We start from the raw sequence: 27,830 nt of genomic DNA on the forward strand, positions 1-27,830 counted from the left end.
GTTTTGCCTTCTGTGCTTTTCAGCCATGTTCATTCTGCCTCCTGTGTTTTTCAGCCATGTCATATTCTGCCTCCTGTGCTTTTCAGCCATGTTCATTCTGCCTCCTGTGTTTTTCAGCCATGTCATATTCTGCCTCCTGTGCTTTTCAGCCATGTCATGTTTAGTCTCTGTATACGGTTATGTTCAATGAATGGAGTACAGCGGAGCTGCCTCCTGTTCCATAACAATGAAAAGCAACTTTTCTGGATAGAAATTCATGAAAAGCTTAGACTGTTGCAGAAAACAAACAAAACGTATAAAGTAATACATATCATCAGAAGGTCAAAAACTCATTAACTCTGTTCTGTAATTACCTTTAATAAGTGCGGGTCCTTGTTTTGCACTTCAGGGTAGCAGCGGATTGCTTTAATTCCACAAAGTACGTTGTTTTTCCTCGTAACGCGCTTCTCGTAGTAGTTTGGACAAGTCTGCGGCATGGAGCCCTGCATATTGTACATTTTCCTGGAGTCCGGCGATCAAACTGTAGATTCCAGGTCTTTTTACTTTGGGAATATTTTCTGCTGCCGCAGTGTTCCCTGTGCCAAGGGTATACATTGCACAACAGATCTCTCCTAGCGCCTGTTTGCCTAATTAGGCGAACCATAATCCACCGTATCACGGAGCTGTCACATCCATGGCCTGCTTAGTGTCCTTATCAGCGTTCATAGCTGCTCCAATCTCCAGACAGCAGCAGTCTGGGAGCTCAACCCACCTGCACACGTCCCAGTACTGGACTCCTGGGCTGCCTGCTGGACTGTCAGAACCCAAACTTCCCCCTGGATGAGCTCCTCCACCCTCTGAAAGACACATGAAGAATTTTTTCACAATGATCCTGCAGAGTCTTCTAAACAAATCTAAGGACAAGACCCGGCCTTGTGACAGGACTGGCGCAAAGTCTTCCAGCAATAGGGGAGACAGAGTCATCCTGAGAAAGGTAGGAAGCCCTGGAGCCAGCCCCCCGTTATTCTCTCTGTGTTTTATTCTGCCCAGAATCCTACCAAAGGGTAGAAAACTCATGAGCTCCTGGGAAGTTAGGGAGAGGGGTGATTTCAGGGAGCTGGGGTAAACATAGGCTTTAGATCTGTAGTATTTTCTCTGAAACACTCATTGGGGGGAAATCAAATGTTTGAAAAGTCAGTTGGATGTCTGTTTTTTTCCTGTCTATTAGATTTTCAGACATTTGAATACCCCCCATTATGTTAATTAAAATTAGCTTTATTATTTGATGGGGTTTAAAAAACAAATAAACAACACTCCTAAATATATATATATATATATATATATATATATATATATATATATATATATATATATATATATAAAATATACTTCCAGGTATGGTCGCACTCTCACCGACACAATATATCAACGACTGGGGTGACTCCCGAGAGGTCCAGCATAAAGTCCAGACTCCAACATATAGAAAACCAATATAGAGGGGCACTCACCAGAAATTTGCACTTAAAAAGCATTGAATTTTAATGCATACTTATCAGAATAATGTTTCAAACAGATAATTAAATTTTTTCTTCGACGTTTCGATCCCTCAGGACCATCATCAGGAAATTGCAACAAGCACAGCATATACAGCAAGTTACATCTGTTCATATGCACCAATATCGATATTGAAGAAAAAATTGAATTATCTGTTTGAAACATTATTCTGATAAGTATGCATTAAAATTCAATGCTTTTTAAGTGCAAATTTCTGGTGAGTGCCCCTCTATATTGGTTTTCTATATGTTGGAGTCTGGACTTTATTTATATATACCCGGCGTTGCCTGGGATTTTAAGAATGTCTGTTATCAAATGTAAATATTAAACACACAGTATAAATAACATTGTAGATCGCTGAATCCCCATGCTTTGCTGCGGGATGAGGACGGTAAATTAGAATGATAGTTGTTCGTTAAGTTACGTTGGTTGGAGATCTAGTATATAGGCATAGCTTGCTTCCCTGATGCACTTTGTGTAGTGGCCGGACCCCTTTTTGGTCCCCTAAGGGACCCTGCTCTTCCCACTATACAACTCTCAGTCTGTGGGTTCCTGCTGCCTCCATTCCCCTCCTCACATCATGTCACTGCCCCTGTCACATGCAGCCCTGTCCTCACTGACACATCACTCATCTCCTGATATACTCTGTGCTGCTGGGGATCCTGCTCCTCCCACTATATAACTCTCAGTCTGTGACTTCCTGCTGCCTCCATTCCCCTCCTCACATCATGTCAGTGCCCCTGTGAAATTATCGATTTATTTACAGTTTCTTATATAGCGCAGCACATTATGTATCTCCTGATATACTCTGTGCTGCTGGGGGACCGTGCTACTTCCACTATATAACTCTGTGTGTGGGTTTGTGCTAACTCCATTCTCCTCACATCATGCCACTGGCCCTGTCACATGCAGCCCTGTCCTCACTGACATATCATGCGTGTCCTGATAAACTCTGTGCTGCTGGCCCACCCCTAGGGGTGCTAGTGGTGTTTTACCCCCACAGTGTTTGTTCCCATCTTGTAAGTCATATGTATAGCAAGTTTGTTGTATATTATTCCAGGCAATCGGGAGTTATGCTGTCTTCTGAAATACTCTGTGCTGCTGTCCCACCCCTAGGGGTGTCTAAGGATGTGTACCAAGTTCGATGTAAATTGCTCCAGGCATTCCACAGTTATGCTGTCTGCTGAAATACTCAGTGCTGCTGCCTCACCGCTAGGGGTGTCTGACCCCCACAGTGTTTGTTCCCAGATTGTAAAGCATATGTGCACCAATTTTTTAGTAAATTGCTCCAGCAATTCCAGAGTTATGCTGTCTCCTGATATTCTCTGTTCTGCTCCCCCCCCCTCTCCCCCCCCCCCCCCCCCCCCACGGGTGCTAGGGATTTCTAATTGTTTTAGTTGCCTCGGCCGTGTTTTAATACACTCGTATGTAAAACTTCACGATCATAGCTTGTAAACTGTGGATTTGTATAGGAGGATAGAAGGACAAGTTTTTGCTTTTATATAGTAGATAATATATATATATATATATATATATATATATATATATATATATATATATATATATATATATATATATATGTGTATGTAGATGTAGTAATATACACACAGGGTGGACAGTAAATGATGAGATTTATTTTGAGATTACATATACAATTATATTTACTAATACAATACAAAAGCACTAAAGATGTTATTAACGCAGGTGCTCGAACTGCTGTCCATCGCACAACATGACACAAACACCATAGTTGTAATGACACCATTGTTATAGTGTAAACCTAACACAAACCCTATACCACTACTGTCCACCTACTTTTGGTTCACCCTGCATATGACCACATACACATGAGGCGCACTTGTGTGTGTAGAGACACCGGATGAATGTGTGTATATATTTATTCTGTAGTGATTGTTTTGTCTGGTATGTATGTTTAGGTTTTGGCTTGTTTCTGTCTTTTGGTTTAGTCTTTCTTTAAGCTTCCTTCTACCTGTCCCTCCTGCCTGTGTTTAGCGTGCGTTAATACGGTATGTTGAATGCGTCTGTGTGGCGCTGTCTGATAGATGTGTCGCTGTGTTGATGTAATCCCACACTAACGTATCCATAGTGACTGGTTTGATTTACAGCCTATTTTACAAAGTGTTTCGACTTCAGAATTGTTTTACAATGTGATGATAGCGGCGACCATTTTGAAGTAAACAGAAACAATGTATCTGGTTTTGTTAGTTTATCCCATTTCTAGCATTGGACCGGCTGTCATTCTCTATCCCCAGCCACTTTCTCAATGACTGAGCGAATCTGTAATGTAATATGAAAATGGAAAAGATATTCTTGCAAATATTCACTTAAGCTGGTTATACACTGTGATTCCCGGCGGAGCTCTAGGAACACTGGAATCTCTGTGGTTTGCAGGTATCCACAGGTCTCTGAGTCCAAGTATCTTCCACTGTGATGCTCTAACGCAGTAAAGAAACAAATAGTCCCTGCTTGGTGGCCATCTTGGGATAGGGCATGAACCTCCCTTAAGAACAGGATGCAGTAGCGCACTCCTCTTTCATCAGTACCCAGCTGTAGTGGCCGGCATTGAGTGTAGCTCTTGTTTTTATTTTTACCTCATGTGTGTTCTACTTGCTCGTGTCCTGATTTTATATTGTTTTTCATATTGTTGTGGTGTTTACTACCTGGTGTGTTTAGATAACGGCAGGTTCATTCCACCCTGTCACTCTTTTGTGTTTTTTCCGTATTTTTGTTATTTTTATCAAATGCCAAATGTGATCATGACGTAATCCTGATGTGTTCCGCTTTATTTAATATCCCAGCTAGTCGCCGTGCATGAAAATTTTACTTTTGAACATCATTTTCTTTATCTATATATGTACGAGTATATCTTCCTGGGCTCATCTAGCTCCCGAAAAATGACTAATTAGCTGCAAAATTCTTCTTCTTCTTAGGAGCCTCAGACGGTGAGGGGTAGAAAAGGCAGCCCCCTTCCCCTCCTCAAGAACAGATCAGTAATGTGAGGCTGCAGCCATCCCGATGCTTGGAGAGAATCATTTTTTATTTAATTTAATTTTGTTCTTAGAGTATGGGAGGAAACCAAACACCAGGGAGAACATGCAAACTCAACACATACAAGAAATCGGATATTTATAAAATACCATAGAAAACGTAGTTTTGACATAGTTAAAACATATTACTGTAGTCTTGTTGGGTGTTCTGTGCAATTGTTTAGTCCTGGTATTTGTCCAGCATTTGTTATATGCCTTAAATAACACCTGTATACAGATCAGGTCATTATGTTTAGAGGGTCGTGAACAAAGTGGGCTCAAGCAACCATTTATGGGCTTAAATAATATTCGTTCAGATATATGAGAATGCTTAGACAAGTGGTTCCCAAGTTTTCTTATATCGCGTCACCCCAGAGGATCATCCTTTCTTCCACGGCACCCTCAGGCAAAAAGTTTCCTATTGAGAAATTCGGAAAATGTCATTAAAGCAGATTGTTCTCACCGGTCATCCTTAAGGTGGTATAAAGAGTTGCGCTTGTGTTCGTCCATGTAGTTTATGATTGGCAATATAATATTAACAGGCTTGGGAAAAAATTGGTTTTATTGAATGATGTAAAATATATCCTATAGCCTAAGAAGTGTGGATTGTTAATGTTAGAAAGTATTAAACATGGTTGATCAAGGTTTCTAATACATAGTAATGTTTCTCAGTATTATAAGAAGCCCTTTTTCATTTTTGTTTTCCATTAGAACATTAATGCCCTAAAAAATGGTTTAAGCAAAAACTTTTTTAATCCAATTTTTACTGCTCATCATTCCTATTACAAATGTGTCCTCACTTGATTCTGCAGTGACGCTAAACAGCCCCTCTAATCGCACCTAGTCCCAATCGCATTTACTAACACTGAGCATCTTTCACCGAAAATGTGCCTTATTGGCATTGTTATCCAATTAAGGCTGGGTACGCATCAGAAAGAGTGGTTTGGTGGCACAATGTACCATGGAATCGTTAATGATATCTTCTGATTGACTGTGCAGCACGGCCAACCAGAGAGATAATTTTCCACTCGCAGGAGCGTGCAATTGTAATTACACATTGCATGATCCAGACTGCCCGGAAACGACACATCGTACCAGTGGCGCCCTGGTGTGCACTTGGCTTAAGACGCACAAGTAGACTACGCTGATTAAAATGATATGCAGCCTGTGTCTGTTCTGTGTGCGACTTCAGCTGTATCTGCATACAAAATGCTACGTTACACTGTTTTCCACTGACGCTGTAACGTAGTACATCTGAATATACGTAGATGGACTAAATATATAAAACCTACAAAGTGCACTCAGAGATAGATGATAGATAAGAATGTTTGTTGTGGTTTTCTCCTGTCCTATAGGATTGTTAGGGGAAGCGTTTATGGAGTCTTAGCTGATGCTAGGGAGATTTAAGGCCCATACACACTTGACGATAAAATGAACGACGTCGTTCATTTCAGCCCTCATCAACGACGTCGCTCATTATATCTTCAAGTGTGTATGCATCCGACGACCACCGATGCGCGGCCCCGCGGGATGTTAACGACCCTCGCTTATCTGTGGAGCATGTATGCTCAATTTCCACTATGGTCGTTACCGACCAGAGACGTCGTTGAATGTGTATGGTGCGAAAGACCAACGACCAACGACCAAGCCACTGTTCACCAGCCCTGTTCCCAGCTCATTATTTTAATAAACTGTTCAGCTTGGATGCTTCAACGATGAATGGTCTTTGGTCTTTCGTCTTTCGTCTTTGGTTGTTGGTAGTGTGTATGCTCATGTCGTTTGCTCAGCTGTTCAAGGGAAGTTCAAGGGAAGTCGTTAACGACGGTCGTTAACGATGTGTGCATCGTCAAGTGTGTATGGGCCTTTAGTCTCTCTCTGATCTGGTTCAACCCACCCACCCGTCTCAACTGTGTGTGTGAATTTATTACATTGTTTCAGCTCGCTCAAATGAAGACTGCAAGATTCCCTTATAACAGGCTTTTTTAAAAAGTCACAGCCCAGTGCCTGTAGGGTGTGGTATGGAAGGTAGATGGTCTCTAGGTCGACTGGGTCTCTAGGTCGACATGAGTTTTTTTTAATGTTTTTTTGGTGTTTTCTTCGTAGAGTGACCGAGAACCCCAATTAGCGCACCATGTCCCCTCGCATGGCTCGTTTCGCTCGCCATGCTTCAGGCAAGGTGCCTCGCTTCGCTCGGTACAGATTACCGTTCCAATCGTAGTCCACGTGGATCGTTAAGTATGAAAAGGTTAAAAAAAAAAAGAAAGAAAAAAATTGTGAAACTCATGTCGACCTTTTGACCTGTCGACCTAGAGACCCTGTCAAACCTAGTTACTGTCAACCTAAAGACCGGATCCTGTGCCTGTAGCCGCAGTGTAATAAAAAAAAACCCAGCCAACCCTGTATATTAAGATGTTTTTTATTTTTTTTGGTATAGCGTTTTGAGTAGATTTTCAAGGTTCTCTTGTTGAACAGCCGTTCTACATACTGTATATACATCTTAAGAAAGAGTCCTTTTAATTTACTAATTTAATTCCATCGTCTCATATACAAATGGAATCCTCAGGCAGTATATCTGATGATCAGTGTGGTTCATTAAACATGAACAATTGATTCTTGTCTTTCTTTCATTTGGCGTGGTGATCGATCAATACAATAAATATTAAATGTGGTTTACTCAGATTTTTTTTTTTTCCATTTCACATTCCGTCTAGGTACATACAAAGTGATCATATATGATTTCTCTGATATAGAGCATAAAAGGTCCCCCTTCCCCACCCCAAAAAAAAAAATGTATGGCCATGATGGACCAAATAATCTTGTTGGTTATGACTGTCCGACACATTGCAGCGCCCGCATATATAACGGCTGACAGCAGAAATCCTGCACCGTTTGTTACATACGGCCGCCGCTGTGTAGCGGGCTGACAAATGTAAATGTTTTCCCTTCCCCTGTTCTGTGTTATGATGCATGAGAAGGAATCCACTCTGGTGACCTAGTTTTTAAGTCCAGAATTATGTCCGCGCAGTTAGACTGACATAGTTCTATCTCGTTTTTAACTTCAATATTCATAAACTCAAACCTACAGCAAATGCCGGCTGGCGTGTGGTGTAAACCTGAGTATACTAGAGGAATGGGTCACCCGCAGAGCGTGTATCTTACACACAAGAGCACCTACCTTCCCAGTTGACCTATTGTATTTGGCAGGAGTGTCCTCTACTATTCTAATCTATTTCACATTGCAGTTGAATAAATTCATGTTAGAAATATGCTTTTACCATGAATTAAAGTGCATCTGGCTGGGTTGAGCCAAATCTTAGTGAGGTACGGATTGGTTCAAAAAGTGGGACCGCATTGACAGCGCAGCCAACTAATTCACCTGTGACACTGCAGGGTACTGGTGAATCGATGGTCTGCCGGCACCTGAATGAATGTAGGTTAAAGTGTTTAACCAAGACTGCTGCAGCTGAAAATATATACAGCGGTTGGAGCTGAATCCTTGTCACCGTGATACCAGCAGCCGTCTTATAAATAAGTTGTGTTCTCTTGAATATGAACGCATACATTATGCATGCAGCGATGCTTCTTGTCACAGGTCATAAACCCAATATGACAAATGCTGCATTTCTTTCTCTTGCAGACTATATTAACAGTATTTCTTAGCAACAATGAACAAATATTAACTGAAGTCCCAATAACGCCTGAGACAACGTGCCGGGATGTTGTGGAGTTTTGCAAGGAGCCAGGTGAGGGGGCGTGTCACCTGGCTGAAGTTTGGCGTGGGAATGGTAAGCAATGGTTTATTTTCCTTATTTTCAGAAGTCTTACAGGTGCTAACTATCTATTTTTATTCTCGTTTTGTAGTTGTCTAATATAAAAATAATAGGATAAAAATATTTTTGTTCTACGGTTTTAGCTGGTTTCTGTGATTGTACGAGTTGATATGCTTGCTAATTAGTACAGTTGCACCCCCAACCCCCTTCCCCCTTCCCCAAATGCATTAATGTTCTCCCAGAGTCTCCGTCTAATCTAGGTGTAATGATCCTTTCCGTTTAATCGTTTGGGATGGACTCATGGCAAAGGAAATGTGTGTCCAGGACTGCTATCAGAAATTGTGGGACCCAGTACACCTAAAACAGCCAGGTCCCCCTCTGACCCAGTGGATGCATCTGCTGTTACATCCCCCCACAGTGTTAACTTGCACCTCATGCCCCAAAGATCTCTCCACCTTCCTTTAGGCCTTCCCACGTGACCGCAAATTCAGTCGTCTTTAGGTTCAGTGATGTAGCATTGAACATGGTCTTGTCTCCGTATCCACCAGCCATTGGGAGCGGAGTCAAAGTGACAGTTGGAAATGGGGTGACTGAAGAGTCAGAGACTGGAAAGCAGTCCGAGAAACACATTGGAGAGGATGCAAGAGGCACACTTGTGGAAGGATGGGGGCAGAGGCACACTTGTGGAAGGATGGGGGCAGAGGCACACTTGTGGAAGGATGGGGGCAGAGGCACACTTGTGGAAGGATGGGGGCAGAGGCACATTTGTGGAAGGGTGGGGGCAGAGGCACACTTGTGGAAGGGTGGGGGCAGAGGCACACTTGTGGAAGGATGGGGGCAGAGGCACACTTGTGGAAGGATGGGGTCAGAGGCGCCCTTGGGGAGGGAAGGGGACCAGAGGCGCCCTTGGGGAGGGATGGGGTCAGAGGCGCCCTTGGGGAGGGATGGGGTCAGAGGCGCCCTTGGGGAGGGATGGGGTCAGAGGCGCCCTTGGGGAGGGATGGGGTCAGAGGCACCCTTGGGGAGGGATGGGGGCAGAGCCACCCTTGGGGAGGCATACTTGAGGAGGGATGGTCTCAAAGGCACACTTAGGGTTGGGAAAGTCAGAGGTACACATAGGAAACTTCTTTGTGCCTCAATTTACTGTGGAAGCAGTATGTGTAGCAGGTACAACAAGGAGCAGGGGGAGGAGTCAAATTAAGGATAGTTGTGTGCGAACAATAGGAGGAGCCAACAATCAGTAGATGGAGGCGGTCTCTAGACTGAAGCCTGTGCCCTATCATTAGAGGGGTGCCCAAGAAAAACAACTCCCGTGCCTCCATCGAAGTCTTCCCGCACTGCAGCTAGTCACTGTGGCTGACAGGGGGGACCTGGTGATCCCGATAGCGAAGTGCTTTTTATTGACAGACATTTGTATGTGAACAAGAAGCAATTCACAGGTAGGATCATCTGCATGCTTCAAGCTCCCCGGTGATACGTGGCCCGGTACATTAGTTCCTGCTGTGCCCCCGTAATGGTGGCCGTGTGTGTGCCCTCTTTGGGGATCTGGTTAATATGTAATGGGGGGGCGAGGCCAGACCCAGAAATGGTTAAATGATAGTGGCTACTTTGGTCATGAGTGATGTACCATCGGAGTGCTCATTTAGCCTCTCCCCCCCCCTATTAAGTTGCAGAGGAAACTGATCGATTCTGCTCAGCTATGATACCAAGTAATGTGACCGGTCAAAGCACAGGTTTTTAATGTTTGGGTATTGGCTGAGATGTGACTTTTCACCTGTAATTAGGTCAGGGATATCCAGAAAATCTGGCCTGTTAATGGTCTGGTTGACTAAGTTTACTGTCAGTTTTTCAGGGATTACTTTTGTAATCCATTTCAATTGCTGAAGATTTGTGAAAATCTGTGTGTAAAGCAAACTGACACGTCACCTTCAGAGCGTCATTACATGTGTGATTAGCTACAATCTAACAGTAAATTATTATAGTGTGTGTGTTATACAGGCCAGAAGTAAGTAAGTGCCAATAAATTAGTCTTGCTGACATATGTTGATGTTTTGTACATTGAATGGCTAATTGCCTGTGATAACAGGTGATGTAACCGGTTGTTCTCCTGCTGTGGTAGTTACATACAGTAGGACTTGTAATGATCATACAACAACGAGGGTTCCCCACATTCTCACAAACAAAGTGTTAATGACACGGGGATTGTGTCTGGCACATAGGTGATGATAACACGTTATAAGCTTTCTGTAAACTGCTGCCAAGTGCTAAACAGCGGCAACGCATTTACATAAAGGCTGAATGAGCAGCACACACTTTACAGTGCTTCATATCTCTGTGCATTATCGTAGGGTTTATCACAGATTGTCTTGTAGTGTACAGTATATACCAGTGCTAATGCCTTCAGTGTGTTGTTCTGCTAGTGCGTTGACTGGTTCTAGAACCTATTGTGTTCATTTTGTTTTGTGTGTAACGCGTACTAAATAGGTCGCGGCTAGTGCAGTCCTTTTTTTCCTAATCTTCTTTTTACTTGATGATTGTGGGAAACCATCTGTGTTTGAAGTGACCATTTCCTCATTTAATATCTGAATTTAGTAGAGGGGTGTTTACCTCCAAATTGTTTTTATTCTATATCGGAATTACTGATGTCTTTAAGTTCCTTTGCCGTGCGCTACAAATTGTGAATACGAATAAAATACTACTAGTATATATGTTAGTTGTTCGTACACAGTAACTTTGACAAAAGAGGTTTATAAAGAGATCCTCAGCACTGTGCTGCAATGATGTTCCGTTAGCCAGTAATGAGTGACATTACTTGCCACAAAGTGCCTTTGGCTGTTCCTGCTTAGCAGTCGGAGTCCAATCGTGGCGCACACAGGAGTGTCACATTTTTTGGGATCCTTCTGTTCACGATCTGTGCCATGCAGACAGATCTCTTCTGGGGTCACTTGTTGGAGGATGGGCGCACACACAAACCAGTAGTGGTCCTATTTCGAGACTAGACTTGCCAGCGTGTCCAATAGTGAACTGACAGATTTTTATCCACCTATCATTGGGCGCGAGGATTATTTTCAGACAGTCGGCCATCTTGGGCCAATTTCGTGATGACTTCCGTATCACAGGGTGTGTTTGGCCTGCTTCATTTCTCCAGTTGTTTGGGTTATGAGCCTCCAGTTGAATATTCCTGATTTAGATACTTAGTAGGTTAGGCTGGGGCAGTGGAGGGCTTGGGTTAGGCTGGGGCAGTGGAGAGCTCGGGTTAGGCTCGGGCAGTGGAGGATTTGGGTTAGGCTGGGGCAGTGGAGGGCTTGGGCAGTGGAGGGCTTGGGTTAGGCTTGGGCAGTGGAGGGCTTGGGTTAGGCTGGGGCAGTGGAGGGTTTGGGTTAGGCTGGGGCAGTGGAGGGCTTATGTTAGGCTGGGGCAGTGTGGGGGGGGCTTGGGTTAGGCTGGGGCAGTGGAGGGTGTGGGTTAGGCTGGGCAGTGGAGGGCTTGGGTTAGGCTGGGGCAGTGAAGGGCTTGGGTTAGGCTGGGGCAGTGAAGGGCTTGGGTTAGGCTGGGGCAGTGGAGGGTTTGGGATTGGCTGGGGCAGTGGAGGGTTTGGGTTTGGCTGGGGCAGTGGAGGGCTTGGGTTAGGCTGGCACAGTGGAGGGCTTGAGTTAGGCTGGGGCAGTGGAGTGTTTGGGTTAGGCTGGGGCAGTGGAGTGTTTGGGTTAGGCTGGGGCAGTGGAGTGTTTGGGTTAGGCTGGGGCAGTGGAGTGTTTGGGTTAGGCTGGGGCAGTGGAGTGTTTGGGTTAGGCTGGGGCAGTGGAGTGTTTGGGTTAGGCTGGGGCAGTGGAGTGTTTGGGTTAGGCTGGGGCAGTGGAGTGTTTGGGTTAGGCTGGGGCAGTGGAGGGCTCGGGTTAGGCTGAGGCAGTGGAGGGTTTGGGTTTGTGTGGGGCAGTGGAGGGATCGGGATAGGCTGGGGCAGTGGAGGGCTTGGGTTAGGCTGGGGCAGTGGAGGGCTTGGGTTAGGCTGGGGCAGTGGAGGGCTCGGGTTAGGCTGGGGCAGTGGAGGGCTCGGGTTTGGCTGAAGCAGTTGAGGGTTTGGGTTAGGCTGAGGCAGTGGAGGGTTTGCATTAGGCTGGGTCAGTGGAGGGTTTGGGATTGGAGTTGGGGATACTCCCCACCAAAAGCACTGCAGGATGAGCTGGAAGGTCTCATTAGCTGATCACTGGACACATAAGACACTGCTGGAACATGCTGAACTAGGTAAGTCACCACTGGAACACCGGTGGTGGGATGTAATAAAGTCTGAGTTCGGCGGCTGTGTGGGATGCCGGCTGAACTCGGTGCTTTTTTTAAAGGGGCGATCATTTACAAGGCTAAACCATGGCTGTAAATGATTGCCCCTTTAAAAAAACGTCCGAGTTCGGACGGTATCCCACACAGCCGCCGAACTCAGACTCGAGAACATCCCGGCCCAGGAACGTTATGTTCACAGTCTATACTTGTCAACATTTTCACCAGTGTTACATGATGAATGTCGACAAAATATACAAACCCAGTTGATCTATAGAAATCATTCTGTATGGTGGTCTAGAGCAACAAAGAGACACAGAGGTGCCAATAGCTTAGTGTAACATCATGTTGAGAAAAAACGCATGTAGCACTCTCCGGGGGAAATTTACTAAGATGGGAGTTCTGTTATAGCAACCAATCAGATTCTACTTCTCATTTATCTAGCACCTTCTAGAAGATAATACCTGGAATCTGATTGGTTGCTATAGGCAACATCCCATCTTAAATAGAGCTCCCATCTTAGTAAATTTACCCCTCCGTCTCTTTTCAAAGTAGAAAATTGTTTAAATGCTGTGCAATCATTCTCCCAATGTGTCACGGCCACATGTATGCTGTACCCTGATGAAAGGCTCTGCTTAGCCCTGAAACGTTGGTAGAATGATTTCAAAGTTATTTTGTTTTTGTCTGAATGTATATAGTGTGTTGGCTGTTCCATTAATAATCATTCACTAATTTTTTTTCTGTTCCAAATAGCATTTGGGACAAATAACAATATAAGGGCTAATATTCCCTGCTCTGCTGCTCAGGATATAAGGAACGCTTTCGCTAACAGAATCAGAAGGGCTTGGCACCATGCGGCTCTAATCCCCTTTCTGGAGGCATTTAATGCCTTTTTAAAGTTTGCCCGTGCTGCAGGCTCCGGCTTCCAGATGTTCTGTGCCGGCACACATTAGCGCTCACATGGGTTATGAGCACACAAGCCTGCTTTCTGACGGAACCTTTTACATATTTTTTTTTATTATTGTTTCATTTAAATCCTAAACTCGAGAGGTTGACTCATGTGTGAGTCTCTAATTTCCCCCGTTCCACATGGCTGACTCATTCTCATAATGGTTTTTGAACCTAATAAATATTGTTAGAGGCTCTGTTGCTCATCTGGCCTGGACAGCTGTTAATGTTTGCGATAAGCAACCAGCGTCAAGGTCACTACAGACATTTTATTTCCAGAGAGCTTGTTTAAATTGCCAGAATTCTGCAGTTTATAGAAAGAACATTATGCAGAACTAACGTAATCTGTTTCTCTTGTATCGGCTCAGTGTGAAGGTCCCTAGGCTCAGCAAGTCCTTATCTCCCAGTACCGTACCCTCCTCTACCATACTTACACCACTCTGTACCACCGGACTACCCCCCCCACTTCATGCAATCTGCCCCCACACCTACCCTCCTCCCTGTTCTTATCTTATTGCTGTGTGCAAGAAATGGAATTTGTCGATAATAGCAAATATTCTTTTAAATTGACATTATTTCTCTAAAAATAGCAAACTCATTTGTCCTTGGGAAATAACTGATTAGATCATCTCGTCTACTTGTTTCATTACCTGTATTGTCCTTACACGCCTGGATTTGGACTGTGGAAGTAAAAATAATAAAATAAGTTTTTTGTTCCCGGTGAATTTTTATCGTTTAACTGTATCACACCTTGATGGGCAGTCTGAAACCCTGCCGCCCGCAGAGCTATAGTGACCGCTCAGAAAACCACTTCTACTGCACGGCATCACTTATTCAGAGTTTCCAGTTGTGTAGGCGGTCGATTTGGCATGGCGGAATATGTTTTGCACGTGGAACCTAATTTCTTTGCGTTTTGTATATTCTAACATTAGGGGTTTATGCTCCGCTGACCTAACAGGATGTGTTTGGTACAGGACATCATGTATATCTATAGACTCCAGTGGAAGGAAACGTGGAGGGTAACATGGACCATTATGTTATATTTGTTTGGGCCAGATGCATCATCGCTTGGAAAGTGATAAAATGGAGAGTGATAAAGTACCAATCAGCTCCTAACTGCCATTTTTTAAACGCAGCCTGTGACATGGCAGTTAGGAGCTGATTGGCTGGTACTTTTTCACTTTCCAAGCGATGATGCATCTAGCCCGACGTCTTTATCATGTAATAACTCTAGAGTTAATTGAGCCCTTTAAAAAAAAAAGAATACAGCTCTAAGCTCTGTATATGAAACGGAAACTTAAAGTGAACGTATTACATTAAATAAACCGTTTCTGGGTGTAGTGGGCAATGAGTAGGTCTCATTCTAGGATCACTGCAACCCATTTAGGAACGTGCAAAACAAAGTGGATGCAGAGACCTTTCCAGATTGTTCCTACACTCTGCCTAGTGCCTTCAGAGGTCCTAGCCCGCTAGCCGGTTCTTATAGCTGTCCCCAGAAAATGTATCTGCTCCTACTTCTGCATGATTGTGTGTCTGGGTGGAAACGGCAAAAACATCCAAATTGTGGTCAACCCCTTTTATTTAATTCATTTCAATTTTCCAGTTTTGCTGCTAAAGTTTGTTATTCCTCTATTCATGTCTGGTGAGATTGCAGGGATATCTGTGTTACATAGCTCACTTATGTATAAAATTGTTATATTGGTGGAAATGCACTTTGCCTGCTGCATTTGTGCTGAAATGGGGTGTGAGCCTCACTATTTGGTGGCCTGGGGATTATGACACAATTAGTTCTGTTTCAGTGGGCAGGCATTGGGTAAACCATTTACATGGTAGCCCTTTTAGTCACCGATTTACCCATTTAACTGTAGAGAATGCAGAGAATGGTTTTATGGTAAAATAAGTAGAAATCGTAGCATTAAAAACACTACAGACGCTGACTTGTAGCATTGCGGAAATGGCTAATGAAGCTATGTAACCACACACTGAGGTGTACGGCTGTGACCAGTACACTGTAGGCTTGTATCTCATAAGTCTTAGTGTGGTAGCCCTGGTGTTAAACCAAGAGACAATGGGTAAGGATTGGCCAAGTATTTTAGGTCATGTACATTTTATACACATACAGTCAGGTCCATAAATATTGGGACATCGACACAATTCTCATATTTTGGGCTATATACACCACCACAATGGATTTGAAATGTAACAAACAAGATGTGCTTTAACTGCAGACTTTCTGCTTTAATTTGAGGGTATTTACATCCAAATCAGGTGAACGGTGTAGGAACTACAACGGTTTCTATATGTGCCTCCAAAAGGGACCAAAAGTAATGGGACAAACTAAACAATCCTAAATCAAACTTTCACTTTTCAATGCTTTGTTGCAAATCCTTTGCAGTCAATTACAGCCTGAAGTCTGGAACACATAGACATCACCAGACGCTGGGTTTCATCCCTGGTGATGCTCTGCCAGGCCTCTACTGCAAATGTCTTCAGTTCCTGCTTGTTCTTGGAGCATTTTCCCTTCAGTTTTGTCTTCATCAAGTGAAATGCATGCTCAATCGGATTCAGGTCAGGTGATTGACTTGGCCATTGCATAACATTCCACTTATTTGCCTTAAACAACTCTTTGGTTGCTTTCGCAGTATGCTTCGGGTCATTGTCCATCTGCACTGTGAAGCGCCTTCCAATGCGTTCTGAAGCATTTGACTGAATATGAGCCGATAATATTGCCCAAAACACTTCAGAATTCATCCTGCTGCTTTTGTCAGCAGTCACATTATCAATAAATACAAGGGAACCAGTTCCATTGGCAGCCATACATGCCCATGCCATGACACTACCACCACCGTGCTTCACTGATGAGGTGGTATGTTTTGGATCATGAGCAGTTCCTTTCCTTCTCCATACTCTTCTCTTCCCATCACTCTGGTACAAGTTGATCTTTGTCTCATCTGTCCATAGGATGTTGTTCCAGAACTGTAAAGGCTTTTCTCTAACGTCCTAGTGGATGCTGGGGACTCCGTCAGGACCATGGGGAATAGCGGGCTCCGCAGGAGACAGGGCACATCTAAAAAGCTTTTTTAGGTCACATGGTGTGTACTGGCTCCTCCCCCTATGACCCTCCTCCAAGCCTCAGTTAGGTTTTTGTGCCCGTCCGAGAAGGGTGCAAACTGGATGGCTCTCTTAAGGAGCTGTTTAGTAAAGTTTTTTTTTAGGTTTCTAATCAGTGATTCCTGCTGGCGACAGGATCACTGCAACGAGGGACTTAGGGGAGAGACTTGCAACTCACCTGCGTGCAGGAGGATTGAAGTTTTAGGCTACTGGACACTGAGCTCCAGAGGGAGTCGGAACACAGGTCAGCCTGGGGTTCGTCCCGGAGCCGCGCCGCCGATCCCCCTTACAGACGCTGAAGAAAGACGGCGGAACGGAGGTCCGGAAACAGGCGGCAGAAGACTTCACAGTCTTCAGAGAGGTAGCGCACAGCACTGCAGCTGTGCGCCATTGTTGCTACACGGCTCACTGACACGGTCACGGAGGGTGCAGGGCGCTGCTGGGGGCGCCCTGGGCAGCAATATAAATACCTATTTGGCAAATAAATACATCACATATAGCCATTAAGGCTATATGTATGTATTTAACCCAGGCCAGTTTTCCTAATAACCGGGAGAAAAGCCCGCCGTGAAAGGGGCGGAGCTTATTCTCCTCAGCACTCAGCGCCATTTTCCTGACCAGCTCCGCTGGTGAGGAAGGCTCCCACTCTCCCCTGCACTACAGAAACAGGGTTAAAGAGAAGGGGGGCATAAATTGGCGATATAATTATATATTAAGAGCCCATATATAGAAACAACACCTTCTAGGGTTGTTATATACATTATGGCGCTTTTGGTGTGTGCTGGCAAACTCTCCCTCTGTCTCCCCAAAGGGCTAGTGGGTCCTGTCCTCTATCAGAGCATTCCCTGTATGTGTGTGCTGTAGGTCGGTACGTGTGTGTCGACATGTATGAGGAAAATGTTGGTGAGGAGACGGAGAAAATTGCCTGTAATGGTGATGTCACTCTCTAGGGAGTCGACACCAGAATGGATGGCTTACTTATGGAATTACGTGATAATGTCAACACGCTGCAAGCCGGTTGACGACATGAGACAGCCGGCGGACAAATTAGTATCGGTCCAGGCGTCTCAGACACCGTCAGGGGCTTGTAAAAACGCCCATTTACCTCAGTCGGTCGACAGACACTGACACGGACACTGACCCCAGTGTCGACGGTGAAGAAACAAACGTATTTTTCCTTTAGGGCCACAAGTTACATGTTAAGGGCAATGAAGGAGGTGTTACGTATTTCTGATACCACAAGTACCACAAATAAGGGTATTTTGTAGGGTGGGAAAAAACTACTTGTAGTTTTGCCTGAATCAGATAAATTAAATGAAGTGTGTGATGATACGTGGGGTTCCTCCGACAGAAAGTTATGGGCGGTATACCCTTTTTCCCGCCAGTAGTAAGGGCGAGTTGGAAAACACACCTTAGGGTGGACAAGGCGCTCACACGCATATAAAAAACATGGCGTTACCGTTTCCAGATACGGCCGCCCTCAAGGAGCCAGCTGATAGGAAGCTGAAAAATATCATAACAGTATATACACACACATACTGGTGTTATACTACGACCAGCAATCGCCTCAGCCTGGATGTGCAGCGCTGAGGGGGCTTGGTCGGATTTCCTGACTGAAAATTTTGATACCCTTGACAGGGACAGGATTTTATTGTCTATAGAGCATTTTAGGGATGCATTTCTATATATGTGTGATGCGCAGAGGCATATTTGCATTCTGGCATCAAAGAGTAAATGTGATGTACATATCTGCCAGACGAAGACACGACAGTGGTCAGGTGAGGCAGATTCCAGACGGCATATGGAAGTATTGCCGTATAAAGGGGCGGTCCATTGGACCTGGTGGCCATGGCAACAGCTGAAAAATCCACCTTTTGTTACCCCGAGTCACATATTGGCAGAAAAGGACACAGTCTTTTCAGTCTCAGTCCTTTCGTCCCCATACGGGCAGGCGGGCGAAGGCCAGTCATATCTGCCCAGGGGGAGAGGAAAGGGAAGAAGACTGCAGCAAGCAGCTCATTCCCAGGAACAGAAGCTCCTCACGGCTTCTGCCAAGTCCGCAGCATAACGCTGGGGCCGTACAAGCGGACTCAGGTGCGGTAGGGGGTCATCTCAAGAGTTTCAGCAACACTCGCAAGGGAACTCCGGGATCCTACATGTAATATCCCAGGTGTACATTGGAAATTCGAGACGTCTCCCCCTCACACAATTCACAGGCTGTATTCCCAGCAGGTGATAATCAAAGTACCCTTCTTACAACAAGGAAGGGGGTAGTATTCCACACTATATTGTGGTACTGAAGCCAACCGGCTCGGTGAGATCTGAAATATTTGAACACTTACATACAAGCGTTCAAATCAAGATGGAGTCACTCGGAGCAGTGATAGCGAACCAGGAAGAAGGGGATGATATGATGTCACTGGATATCAGGGACGTTTACCTACAGGTCCAAATTTGCCCTTCTCACCAAGGGTACTTCAGGTTCCTGGTACAGAACTGTCACTATCAGTTCAGACGCTGCCGTTTGGATGGTCCACGGCGCCCCGGGTCTTTACCAAGGTAATGGCCGGAATGATGATTTTTCTTAAAAGAAACATGGACGCTTTCCTGATAAGGGCAAGGTCCAGAGAACAGTTGGAGGTCGGAGTAGCACTATCTTAAGTAGTTCTACGACAGCACGAGTGGATTCTAAATATTCCAAAATCGCAGCTTTTTCCGACGACACGTCTACTGTTCCTAGGGAAGATTCTGGACACAGGCCAGAAAAACGTGTTTCTCCCAGTGGAGAAAACCAGGGAGTTATCCGAGCTAATCGGGATCCTCCTAAAACCAGGAAAAGTGTCAGTGCATCATTGCACAAGAGTCCTGGTAAAAATGGTGGCTTATTACGAAGCAATTCCATTCGGCAGATTTCCCGCAAGAACTCTTCAGTGGGATCTGCTGGACAAATGGTCCGGATCGCATCCTCAGATGCATCAGCGGATAACCCTATATCCAAGGAAAAGGGTGTCTCTCCTGTGGTGATTACAGAGTGCTCATCTTCTAGAGGGCCGCAGATTCGGCATTCAGGATTGGATGCCGGTGACCACGGAGGCCAGCCTGAGAGGCTGGGGAACAGTCACACAGGGAAAAAATTTCCAGGGAAGTGTGATTAAGTCTGGAGAATTCTCTCCGCATAAATAAGCTTAGAGCAAATTTATAATGCTCTAAACTTAGCTAGACCTCTGCTTCAAGGTCAGCCGGTATTGATCCAGTGGGATAACATCACGGCAGTCGCCCACGTAAACAGAAGGGCGGCACAAGAAGCAGGAGGGCAGTGAAAACTGCAAGGATTTTTCGCTAGGCGGAAAATCATGTGATAGCACTGTCAGCAGTGTTCTTTCCGGGAGTGGACGACTGGGAAACAGACTTCCTCAGCAGGCATGACCTCCACCCGGGAGAGTGGAAACTTCATAGGGAAGTTTTTCAACATGATTGTGGACCGTTGGCAAAGACCAAAGGTGGACATGATGGCGTCCCGCCCGAACAAAAACGGGACAGGTATTCCGCCAGGTCATGAGACCTTCAGGCGATAGCTGCGGATGTTCTGGTAACACCGGGGGTGTACCAGTCTGTGTATGTGTTCCCTCCTCTGTTTCTCATAACCAGGGTATTGAGAATTATAAGACATAGAGGAGTATGAACTATACTAGTGGCTCCGGATTGGCCAAGAGGGACTTGGTACCCGGAACTTCAAGAAATGCTCACAGAGGACTAAGGGCCTGGGGAGCTAAGAAGGGACTTGATTCAGCAAGTACCATGTCTATTCCAAGACTTACCGCGGCTGCGTTTGACGGCATGGCGGTTGAATGCCGGATCCTGAGGGGAAAAGGCATTCCATAAGAGGTCATACCTACCCTGGTCAAAGCCAGGAAGGAGGTGACCGCACAACGTCATCACCACATGTGGTGAAAATATGTTGCGTGGGTGAGGCCAGGAAGGCTCCACGACGGAAATTCAACTAGGTCGATTTCTACACTTCCTGAAAACAGGAGTGTTTTGGACCTCAAATTGGGGTTCATTAACATTTAAATTTCGGCCCTGTAGATTTTCTTCCAGAAAGAATTGACTTCAGTTCCTGAAGTCCAGATTGTAAAGGATGTATTGCATATACAGCTTTTTTGTGCCCCTAGGGGCACCGTGAGATCTCAACATAGTGTTGGGATTTCTTAAAATCATATTGGTTTGAACCGCTCAAATCTGTGGATTTGAAATATCTCACATGGAAAGTGACCATGCTGTTGACAAATATCTCACATGGGAAGTGACCATGTTGTTAGCCCTGGCCTCGGCCAGGCGATTGTCAGAATGGGCGGCTTTGTCTTACAAAAGCCCATATTAAAATTTTCCATTTGAACAGGACAGAACTGGGACTCGTCTCCAGTTTCTTCATAAAGGGGTGTCAGCGTTTTCACCTGAAACAACCTCTTGTGGTGCCTGCGGCTACTAGGGACTTGGAGGACTCCAAGTTACTAGACGTGGTCAGGGCCCTAAAAATATATATATATATATATATATAGTTAGGACGGCTGGAGTCAGAAAGTCTGACTTGCTGTTTATACTGTATACACCCAACAAGCTGGGTGCTCATGCTTCTAAGCAGTCTATTGCACGCTGGATTTGTAGTACAATTCAGCTTGCACATTCTGTGGCAGGCCTGCCACAGACGAAATATGTAGATGCCCATTCCACAAGGAAGGTGGGCTCATCCTGGGCGGCTGCCCGAGGAGTCTCGGCATTACAACTTTGCCGAGCAGCTACGTGGTCAGGGGAGAACACGTTTGTAAAATTTTACAAATTTTGATACTCTGGCTAAGGAGGACCTGGAGTTCTCTCATTCGGTGCTGCAGAGTCATCCGCACTCTCCCGCCCGTTTGGGAGCTTTGGTATAATCCCCATGGTCCTGACGGAGTCCCCAGCATCCACTAGGACGTTAGAGAAAATAAGAATTTACTTACCGATAATTCTATTTCTCGTAGTCCGTAGTGGATGCTGGGCGCCCATCCCAAGTGCGGATTGTCTGCAATGCTTGTACATAGTTATTGTTACAAAAATCGGGTTATTACTATTGTTGTGAGCCATCTTTTCGGAGGCTACTTCGTTTTGTTATCATACTGTTAACTGGGTTCAGATCACAAGTTGTACGGTGTGATTGGTGTGGCTGGTATGAGTCTTACCCGGGATTCAAGATCCTTCCTTATTGTGTACGCTCGTCCGGGCACAGTACCTAACTGAGGCTTGGAGGAGGGTCATAGGGGGAGGAGCCAGTACACACCATGTGACCTAAAAAAGCTTTTTAGATGTGCCCTGTCTCCTGCGGAGCCCGCTATTCCCCATGGTCCTGACGGAGTCCCCAGCATCCACTACGGACTACGAGAAATAGAATTATCGGTAAGTAAATTCTTATTTTTTAGATGTTGTTTGACAAACTCTAATCTGGTCTTCCTGTTTTTGTGGCTCACCAATGGTTTACATCTTGTGGTGAACCCTCTATATTTACTCTTGTGAAGTCTTCTCTTGATTGTTGACTTTGACACACATATACACCTACCTCCTGGAGAGTGTTCTTGATCTGGGCAACTGTTGTGAAGGGGTTTTTCTTCACTAGAGAAATAATTCTTCTGTCATCCACCACCGTTGTTTTCCGTGGTCTTCCGGTCTTTTGGTGTTGCAGAGCTCTCCGGTGCGTTCTTTCTTTTTAAGAATGTTCCAAACAGTTGATTTGGCCACATCTAATGTTTCTCTATCGTCCTAGTGGATGCTGGGGTTCCTGAAAGGACCATGGGGAATAGCGGCTCCGCAGGAGACAGGGCACAAAAAGTAAAGCTTTACGATCAGGTGGTGTGTACTGGCTCCTCCCCCTATGACCCTCCTCCAAGCCTCAGTTAGATTTTTGTGCCCGGCCGAGAAGGGTGCAATCTAGGTGGCTCTCCTAAAGAGCTGCTTAGAAAAGTTTAGCTTAGGTTTTTTATTTTACAGTGAGTCCTGCTGGCAACAGGATCACTGCAACGAGGGACTTAGGGGAGAAGAAGTGAACTCACCTGCGTGCAGGATGGATTGGCTTCTTGGCTACTGGACATCAGCTCCAGAGGGACGATCACAGGTACAGCCTGGATGGTCACCGGAGCCTTGCCGCCGGCCCCCTTGCAGATGCTGAAGTAAGAAGAGGTCCAGAATCGGCGGCAGAAGACTCCTCAGTCTTCTAAAGGTAGCGCACAGCACTGCAGCTGTGCGCCATTTTCCTCTCGGCACACTTCACACGGCAGTCACTGAGGGTGCAGGGCGCTGGGAGGGGGGCGCCCTGGGAGGCAAATGAAAACCTATTTTGGCTAAAAATACCTCACATATAGCCTCCGGAGGCTATATGGAGATATTTAACCCCTGCCAGAATCCGTTAAGAGCGGGAGACGAGGCCGCCGAAAAAGGGGCGGGGCCTATCTCCTCAGCACACAGCGCCATTTTCCCTCACAGAAAGGCTGGAGGGAAGGCTCCCAGGCTCTCCCCTGCACTGCACTACAGAAACAGGGTTAAAACAGAGAGGGGGGGGCACTAATTTGGCGTTAGAAATATATAATAAAGATGCTATAAGGGAAAACACTTATATAAGGTTGTCCCTATATAATTATAGCGTTTTTGGTGTGTGCTGGCAAACTCTCCCTCTGTCTCTCCAAAGGGCTAGTGGGTCCTGTCCTCTATCAGAGCATTCCCTGTGTGTGTGCTGTGTGTCGGTACGTGTGTGTCGACATGTATGAGGACGATGTTGGTGAGGAGGCGGAGCAATTGCCTGTAATGGTGATGTCACTCTCTAGGGAGTCGACACCGGAATGGATGTAGGGAATTACGTGATAATGTCAACACGCTGCAAGGTCGGTTGACGACATGAGACGGCCGACAAACAATTAGTACCGGTCCAGACGTCTCAAAAACACAGTCAGGGGTTTTAAAACGCCCGTTTACTTTAGTCGGTCGACACAGACACAGACAGGGACACTGAATCCAGTGTCGACGGTGAATAAACAAACGTATTCCTTATTAGGGCCACACGTTAAAGGCAATGAAGGAGGTGTTACATATTTCTGATACTACAAGTACCACAAAAGAGGGTATTATGTGGGATGTGAAAAAACTACCGTAGTTTTTCCTGAATCAGATAAATTAAATAAAGTGTGTGATGATGCGTGGGTTCCCCCCGATAGAAAATTATGGGCGGTATACCCTTTCCCGCCAGAAGTTAGGGCGCGTTGGGAAACACCCCTTAGGGTGGCTAAGGCGCTCACACGCTTATCAAAACAAGTGGTGGTACCGTCTATAGATAGGGCCGTCCTCAAGGACCAGCTGACAGGAGGCTGGAAAATATCATAAAAAGTATATACACACATACTGGTGTTATACTGCGACCAGCGATCGCCTCAGCCTGGAGGTGCAGAGCTGGGGTGGCTTGGTCGGATTCCCTGACTAAAAATATTGATACCCTTGACAGGGACAGTATTTTATTGACTATAGAGCATTTAAAGGATGCATTTCTATATATGCGAGATGCACAGAGGGATATTTGCACTCTGGCATCAAGAGTAAATGCGATGTCCATATCTGCCAGAAGATGTTATGGACACGACAGTGGTCAGGTGATGCAGATTCCAAACGGCACAAAGGTGTATTGCCGTATAAAGGAAGAGGAGTTATTTGGGGTCGGTCCATCGGACCTGGTGGCCACGGCAACTGCTGGAAAATCCACCGTTTTTACCCTAAGTCACATCTCTGCAGAAAAAGACACCGTCTTTTCAGCCTCAGTCCTTTCGTCCCTATAAGATCATATCTGCCCAGGGATAGAGGAAAGGGAAGAAGACTGCAGCAGGCAGCCCATTCCCAGGAACAGAAGCGTTCCACCGCTTCTGACAAGTTCTCAGCATGGCGCTGAGACCGTACAGGACCCCTGGATCCTACAAGTAGTATCCCAGGGGTACAGATTGGAATGTCGAGACGTTTCCCCTTCGCAGGCTCCTGAAGTCTGCTTTACCAAGGTCTCCCTCCGACAAGGAGGCAGTATGGGAAAAAATTCACAAGCTGTATTCCCAGCAGGTGATAATTAAATTACCTCTCCTACTACAAGAAAAGGGGTATTATTCCACACTATATTGTGGCACTGAAGCCAGAAGGCTAGGTGAGACTTATTCTAAAAAAAAAATAAAAAAAAAAAAAAAAAATTTTTTTGAACACTTACAAAGGTTCAAATCAAGATGGAGTCACTCAGAGCAGTGATAACGAACCAGGAAGAAGGGGACTATATAGTGTCCCGGGACATCAGGGATGCTTACCTCTATGTCCCAAATTTGCCCTTCTCACTAAGGGTACCTCAGGTTCGTGGTGCAGAACTGTCACTATCAGTTTCAGACGCTGCCGTTTGGATTGTCCACGGCACCCCGGGTCTTTACCAAGGTAATGGCCGAAATGATGATTCTTCTTCGAAGAAAAGGCGTCTTAATTATCCCTTACTTGGACGATCTCCTGATAAGGGCATAGTCCAGGGAACAGTTGGAGGTCGGAGTAGCACTATCTCGGATACTGCTACAACAGCACGGGTGGATTCTAAATATTCCAAAATCGCAGCTGATCCCGACGACACGTCTGCTGTGCCTAGGGATGATTCTGGACACAGTCCAGAAAAAGGTGTTTCTCCCGGAAGAGAAAGCCAGGGAGTTATCCGAGCTAGTCAGGAACCTCCTAAAAACAGTGCATCATTGCACAAGGGTCCTGGTAAAAATGGTGGCTTCCTACGAAGCAATTCCATTCGGCAGATTTCACGCAAGAACTTTTCAGTGGGATCTGCTGGACAAATGGTCCGGATCGCATCTTCAGATGCATCAGCGGATAACCCTATATCCAAGGACAAGGGTGTCTCTCCTGTGGTGGTTATAGAGTGCTCATCTTCTGGAGGGCCGCAGATTCGGCATTCAGGATTGGATGCTGGTGACCACGGAGCCCAGCCCGAGAGGCTGGGGAGCAGTCACACAAGGAAAAAATTTCCAGGGAGTGTGATCAAGTCTGGAGACTTTTCTCCACATAAATATACTGGAGCTAAGGGTAAATTTATAATGCTCTAAGCTTAGCAAGACCTCTGCTTCAAGGTCAGCCGGTATTGATCCAGTGGGAAAAACATCACGGCAGTCGCCCACGTAAACAGACAGGGCGACACAAGAAGCAGGAGGGCAATGGAAAAAACTGCAAGGACTTTTCGCTGGGCGGAAAATCATGTGATAGCACTGTCAGCAGTGTTTCATCCCGGGAATGGAAACTGGGAAGCAGACTTCCTCAGCAGGCACGACCTCCACCCGGGAGAGTGGAAACTTCATCGGGAAGTTTTTTCCACATGATTGTAAACCGTTGGGAAATACCAAAGGTGGACATGATGGCGTCCCGTCTGAACAAAAAACGGGACAGGTATTGCGCCAGGTCAAGAGACCCTCAGGCAATAGCTGTGGACGTTCTGGTAACACCGTGGGTGTACCAGTCGGTGTATGTGTTCCCTCCTCTGCTTCTCATACCTAAGGTGCTGAGAATTATAAGACGTAGAGGAGTAAGAACTATACTCATGGCTCCGGATTGGCCAAGAAGGACTTGGTACCCGGAACTTCAAGAGATGCTTACAGAGGTCTTATGGCCTCTGCTGCTAAGAAGGGATTTGCTTCAGCAAGTACCATGTCTGTTCCAAGACTTACCGCAGCTGCGTTTGTCGGCATGGCGGTGGAACGCCGGATCCTAAGGGAAAAAGGCATTCCGGAAGAGGTCATTCCTACCCTGGTCAAAGCCAGAAAGGAGGTGACCGCACAACATTATCACCACATGTGGCGAAAATATGTTGCGTGGTGTGAGGCCAGGATGGCCCCACAAAGAAATTTCAACTCGGTCGTTTCCTGCATTTCCTGCAAACAGGAGTGTCTATGGGCCGCAAATTGGGGTCCATTAAGGTTCAAATTTCGGCCCTGTCGATTTTCTTCCAGAAAGAATTGGCTTCAGTTCCTGAAGTCCAGAAGTTTGTCAAGGGAGTATTGCATATACAACCCCCCTTTTGTGCCTCCAGTGGCACTGTGGGATCTCAACGTAGTTCTGGGATTCCTCAAATCACATTGGTTTAAAACCAGTCAAATCTGTGGATTTGAAGCATCTCACATGAAAAGTGACCATGCTCTTGGCCCTGGCCTGGACCAGGCGAGTGTCAAATTGGTGGTTTTTTCTCAAAAAAGCCCATATCTGTTTGTCCATTCGGACAGGGCAGAGCTGCGGACTCGTCCCCAGTTCTTTCCCTAAGGTGGTGTCAGTGTTTCACCTGAACCAGCTTATTGTGGTGCCTTGCACCTACTAGGGACTTGGAGGACTCCAAGTTGCTAGATGTTGTCAGGGCCCTGAAAATATGTTCCAGGACGGCTGGAGTCAGGAAAACTGACTTGCTGTTATCCTGTATGCACCCAACAAACTGGGTGCTCTTGCTTCTAAGCAGACTATTGCTAGTTGGATGTGTAATACAATTCAGCTTGCACATTCTGTGGCAGGCCTGCCACAGCCAAAATATGTAAATGCCCATTCCACAAGGAAGGTGGGCTCATCTTGGGCGGCTGCCCGAGGGGTCTCGGCTTTACAACTTTGCCGAGCGGTTATTTAGTCAGGGGCAAACACGTTTGTAAAATCCTACAAATTTGATACCCTGGCTAAGGAGGACCTGGAGTTCTCTCATTCGGTGCTGCAGAGTCATCCGCACTCTCCCGCCCGTTTGGGAGCTTTGGTATTATCCCCATGGTCCTTTCAGGAACCCCAGCATCCACTAGGACGATAGAGAAAATAAGAATTTACTTACCGATAATTCTATTTCTCGGAGTCCGTAGTGGATGCTGAGCGCCCATCCCAAGTGCGGATTGTCTGCAATACTGGTACATAGTTACAAAAATCGGGTTATTATTGTTGTGAGCCATCTTTTCAGAGGCTCCGCTGTTATCATACTGTTAACTGGGTTCAGATCACAGGTTGTACAGTGTGATTGGTGTGGCTGGTATGAGTCTTACCCGGGATTCAAAATCCTTCCTTATTGTGTACGCTCGTCCGGGCACAGTACCTA

At 45.7% G+C, this 27,830-nt stretch overlaps 1 protein-coding gene across 4 annotated transcripts in view; it reads left to right on the forward strand.

Moving 5' to 3' along the window:
* The window catches only part of PPP1R13B (protein phosphatase 1 regulatory subunit 13B), a 126,330-nt gene that overhangs the window by 38,920 nt on the left and 59,580 nt on the right, over window positions 1-27,830 (forward strand). For 2 of the 4 annotated variants that reach the window (XM_063948509.1, XM_063948508.1), the window contains exons 1-2: window positions 767-973; window positions 8,218-8,365. In XM_063948509.1, the coding sequence (XP_063804579.1) occupies window positions 848-973; window positions 8,218-8,365 (274 nt within the window). In that variant the 5' untranslated portion in view covers window positions 767-847. Of the gene's footprint in view, window positions 1-766; window positions 974-8,217; window positions 8,366-27,830 lie in introns of those variants that run through there. The other 2 variants (XM_063948507.1, XM_063948510.1) reach the window with 2 other exon arrangements.

The sequence above is a fragment of the Pseudophryne corroboree genome, chromosome 12, assembly GCF_028390025.1.
Source record: "Pseudophryne corroboree isolate aPseCor3 chromosome 12, aPseCor3.hap2, whole genome shotgun sequence".
NCBI classification, from domain to species: Eukaryota; Metazoa; Chordata; class Amphibia; order Anura; family Myobatrachidae; genus Pseudophryne; species Pseudophryne corroboree.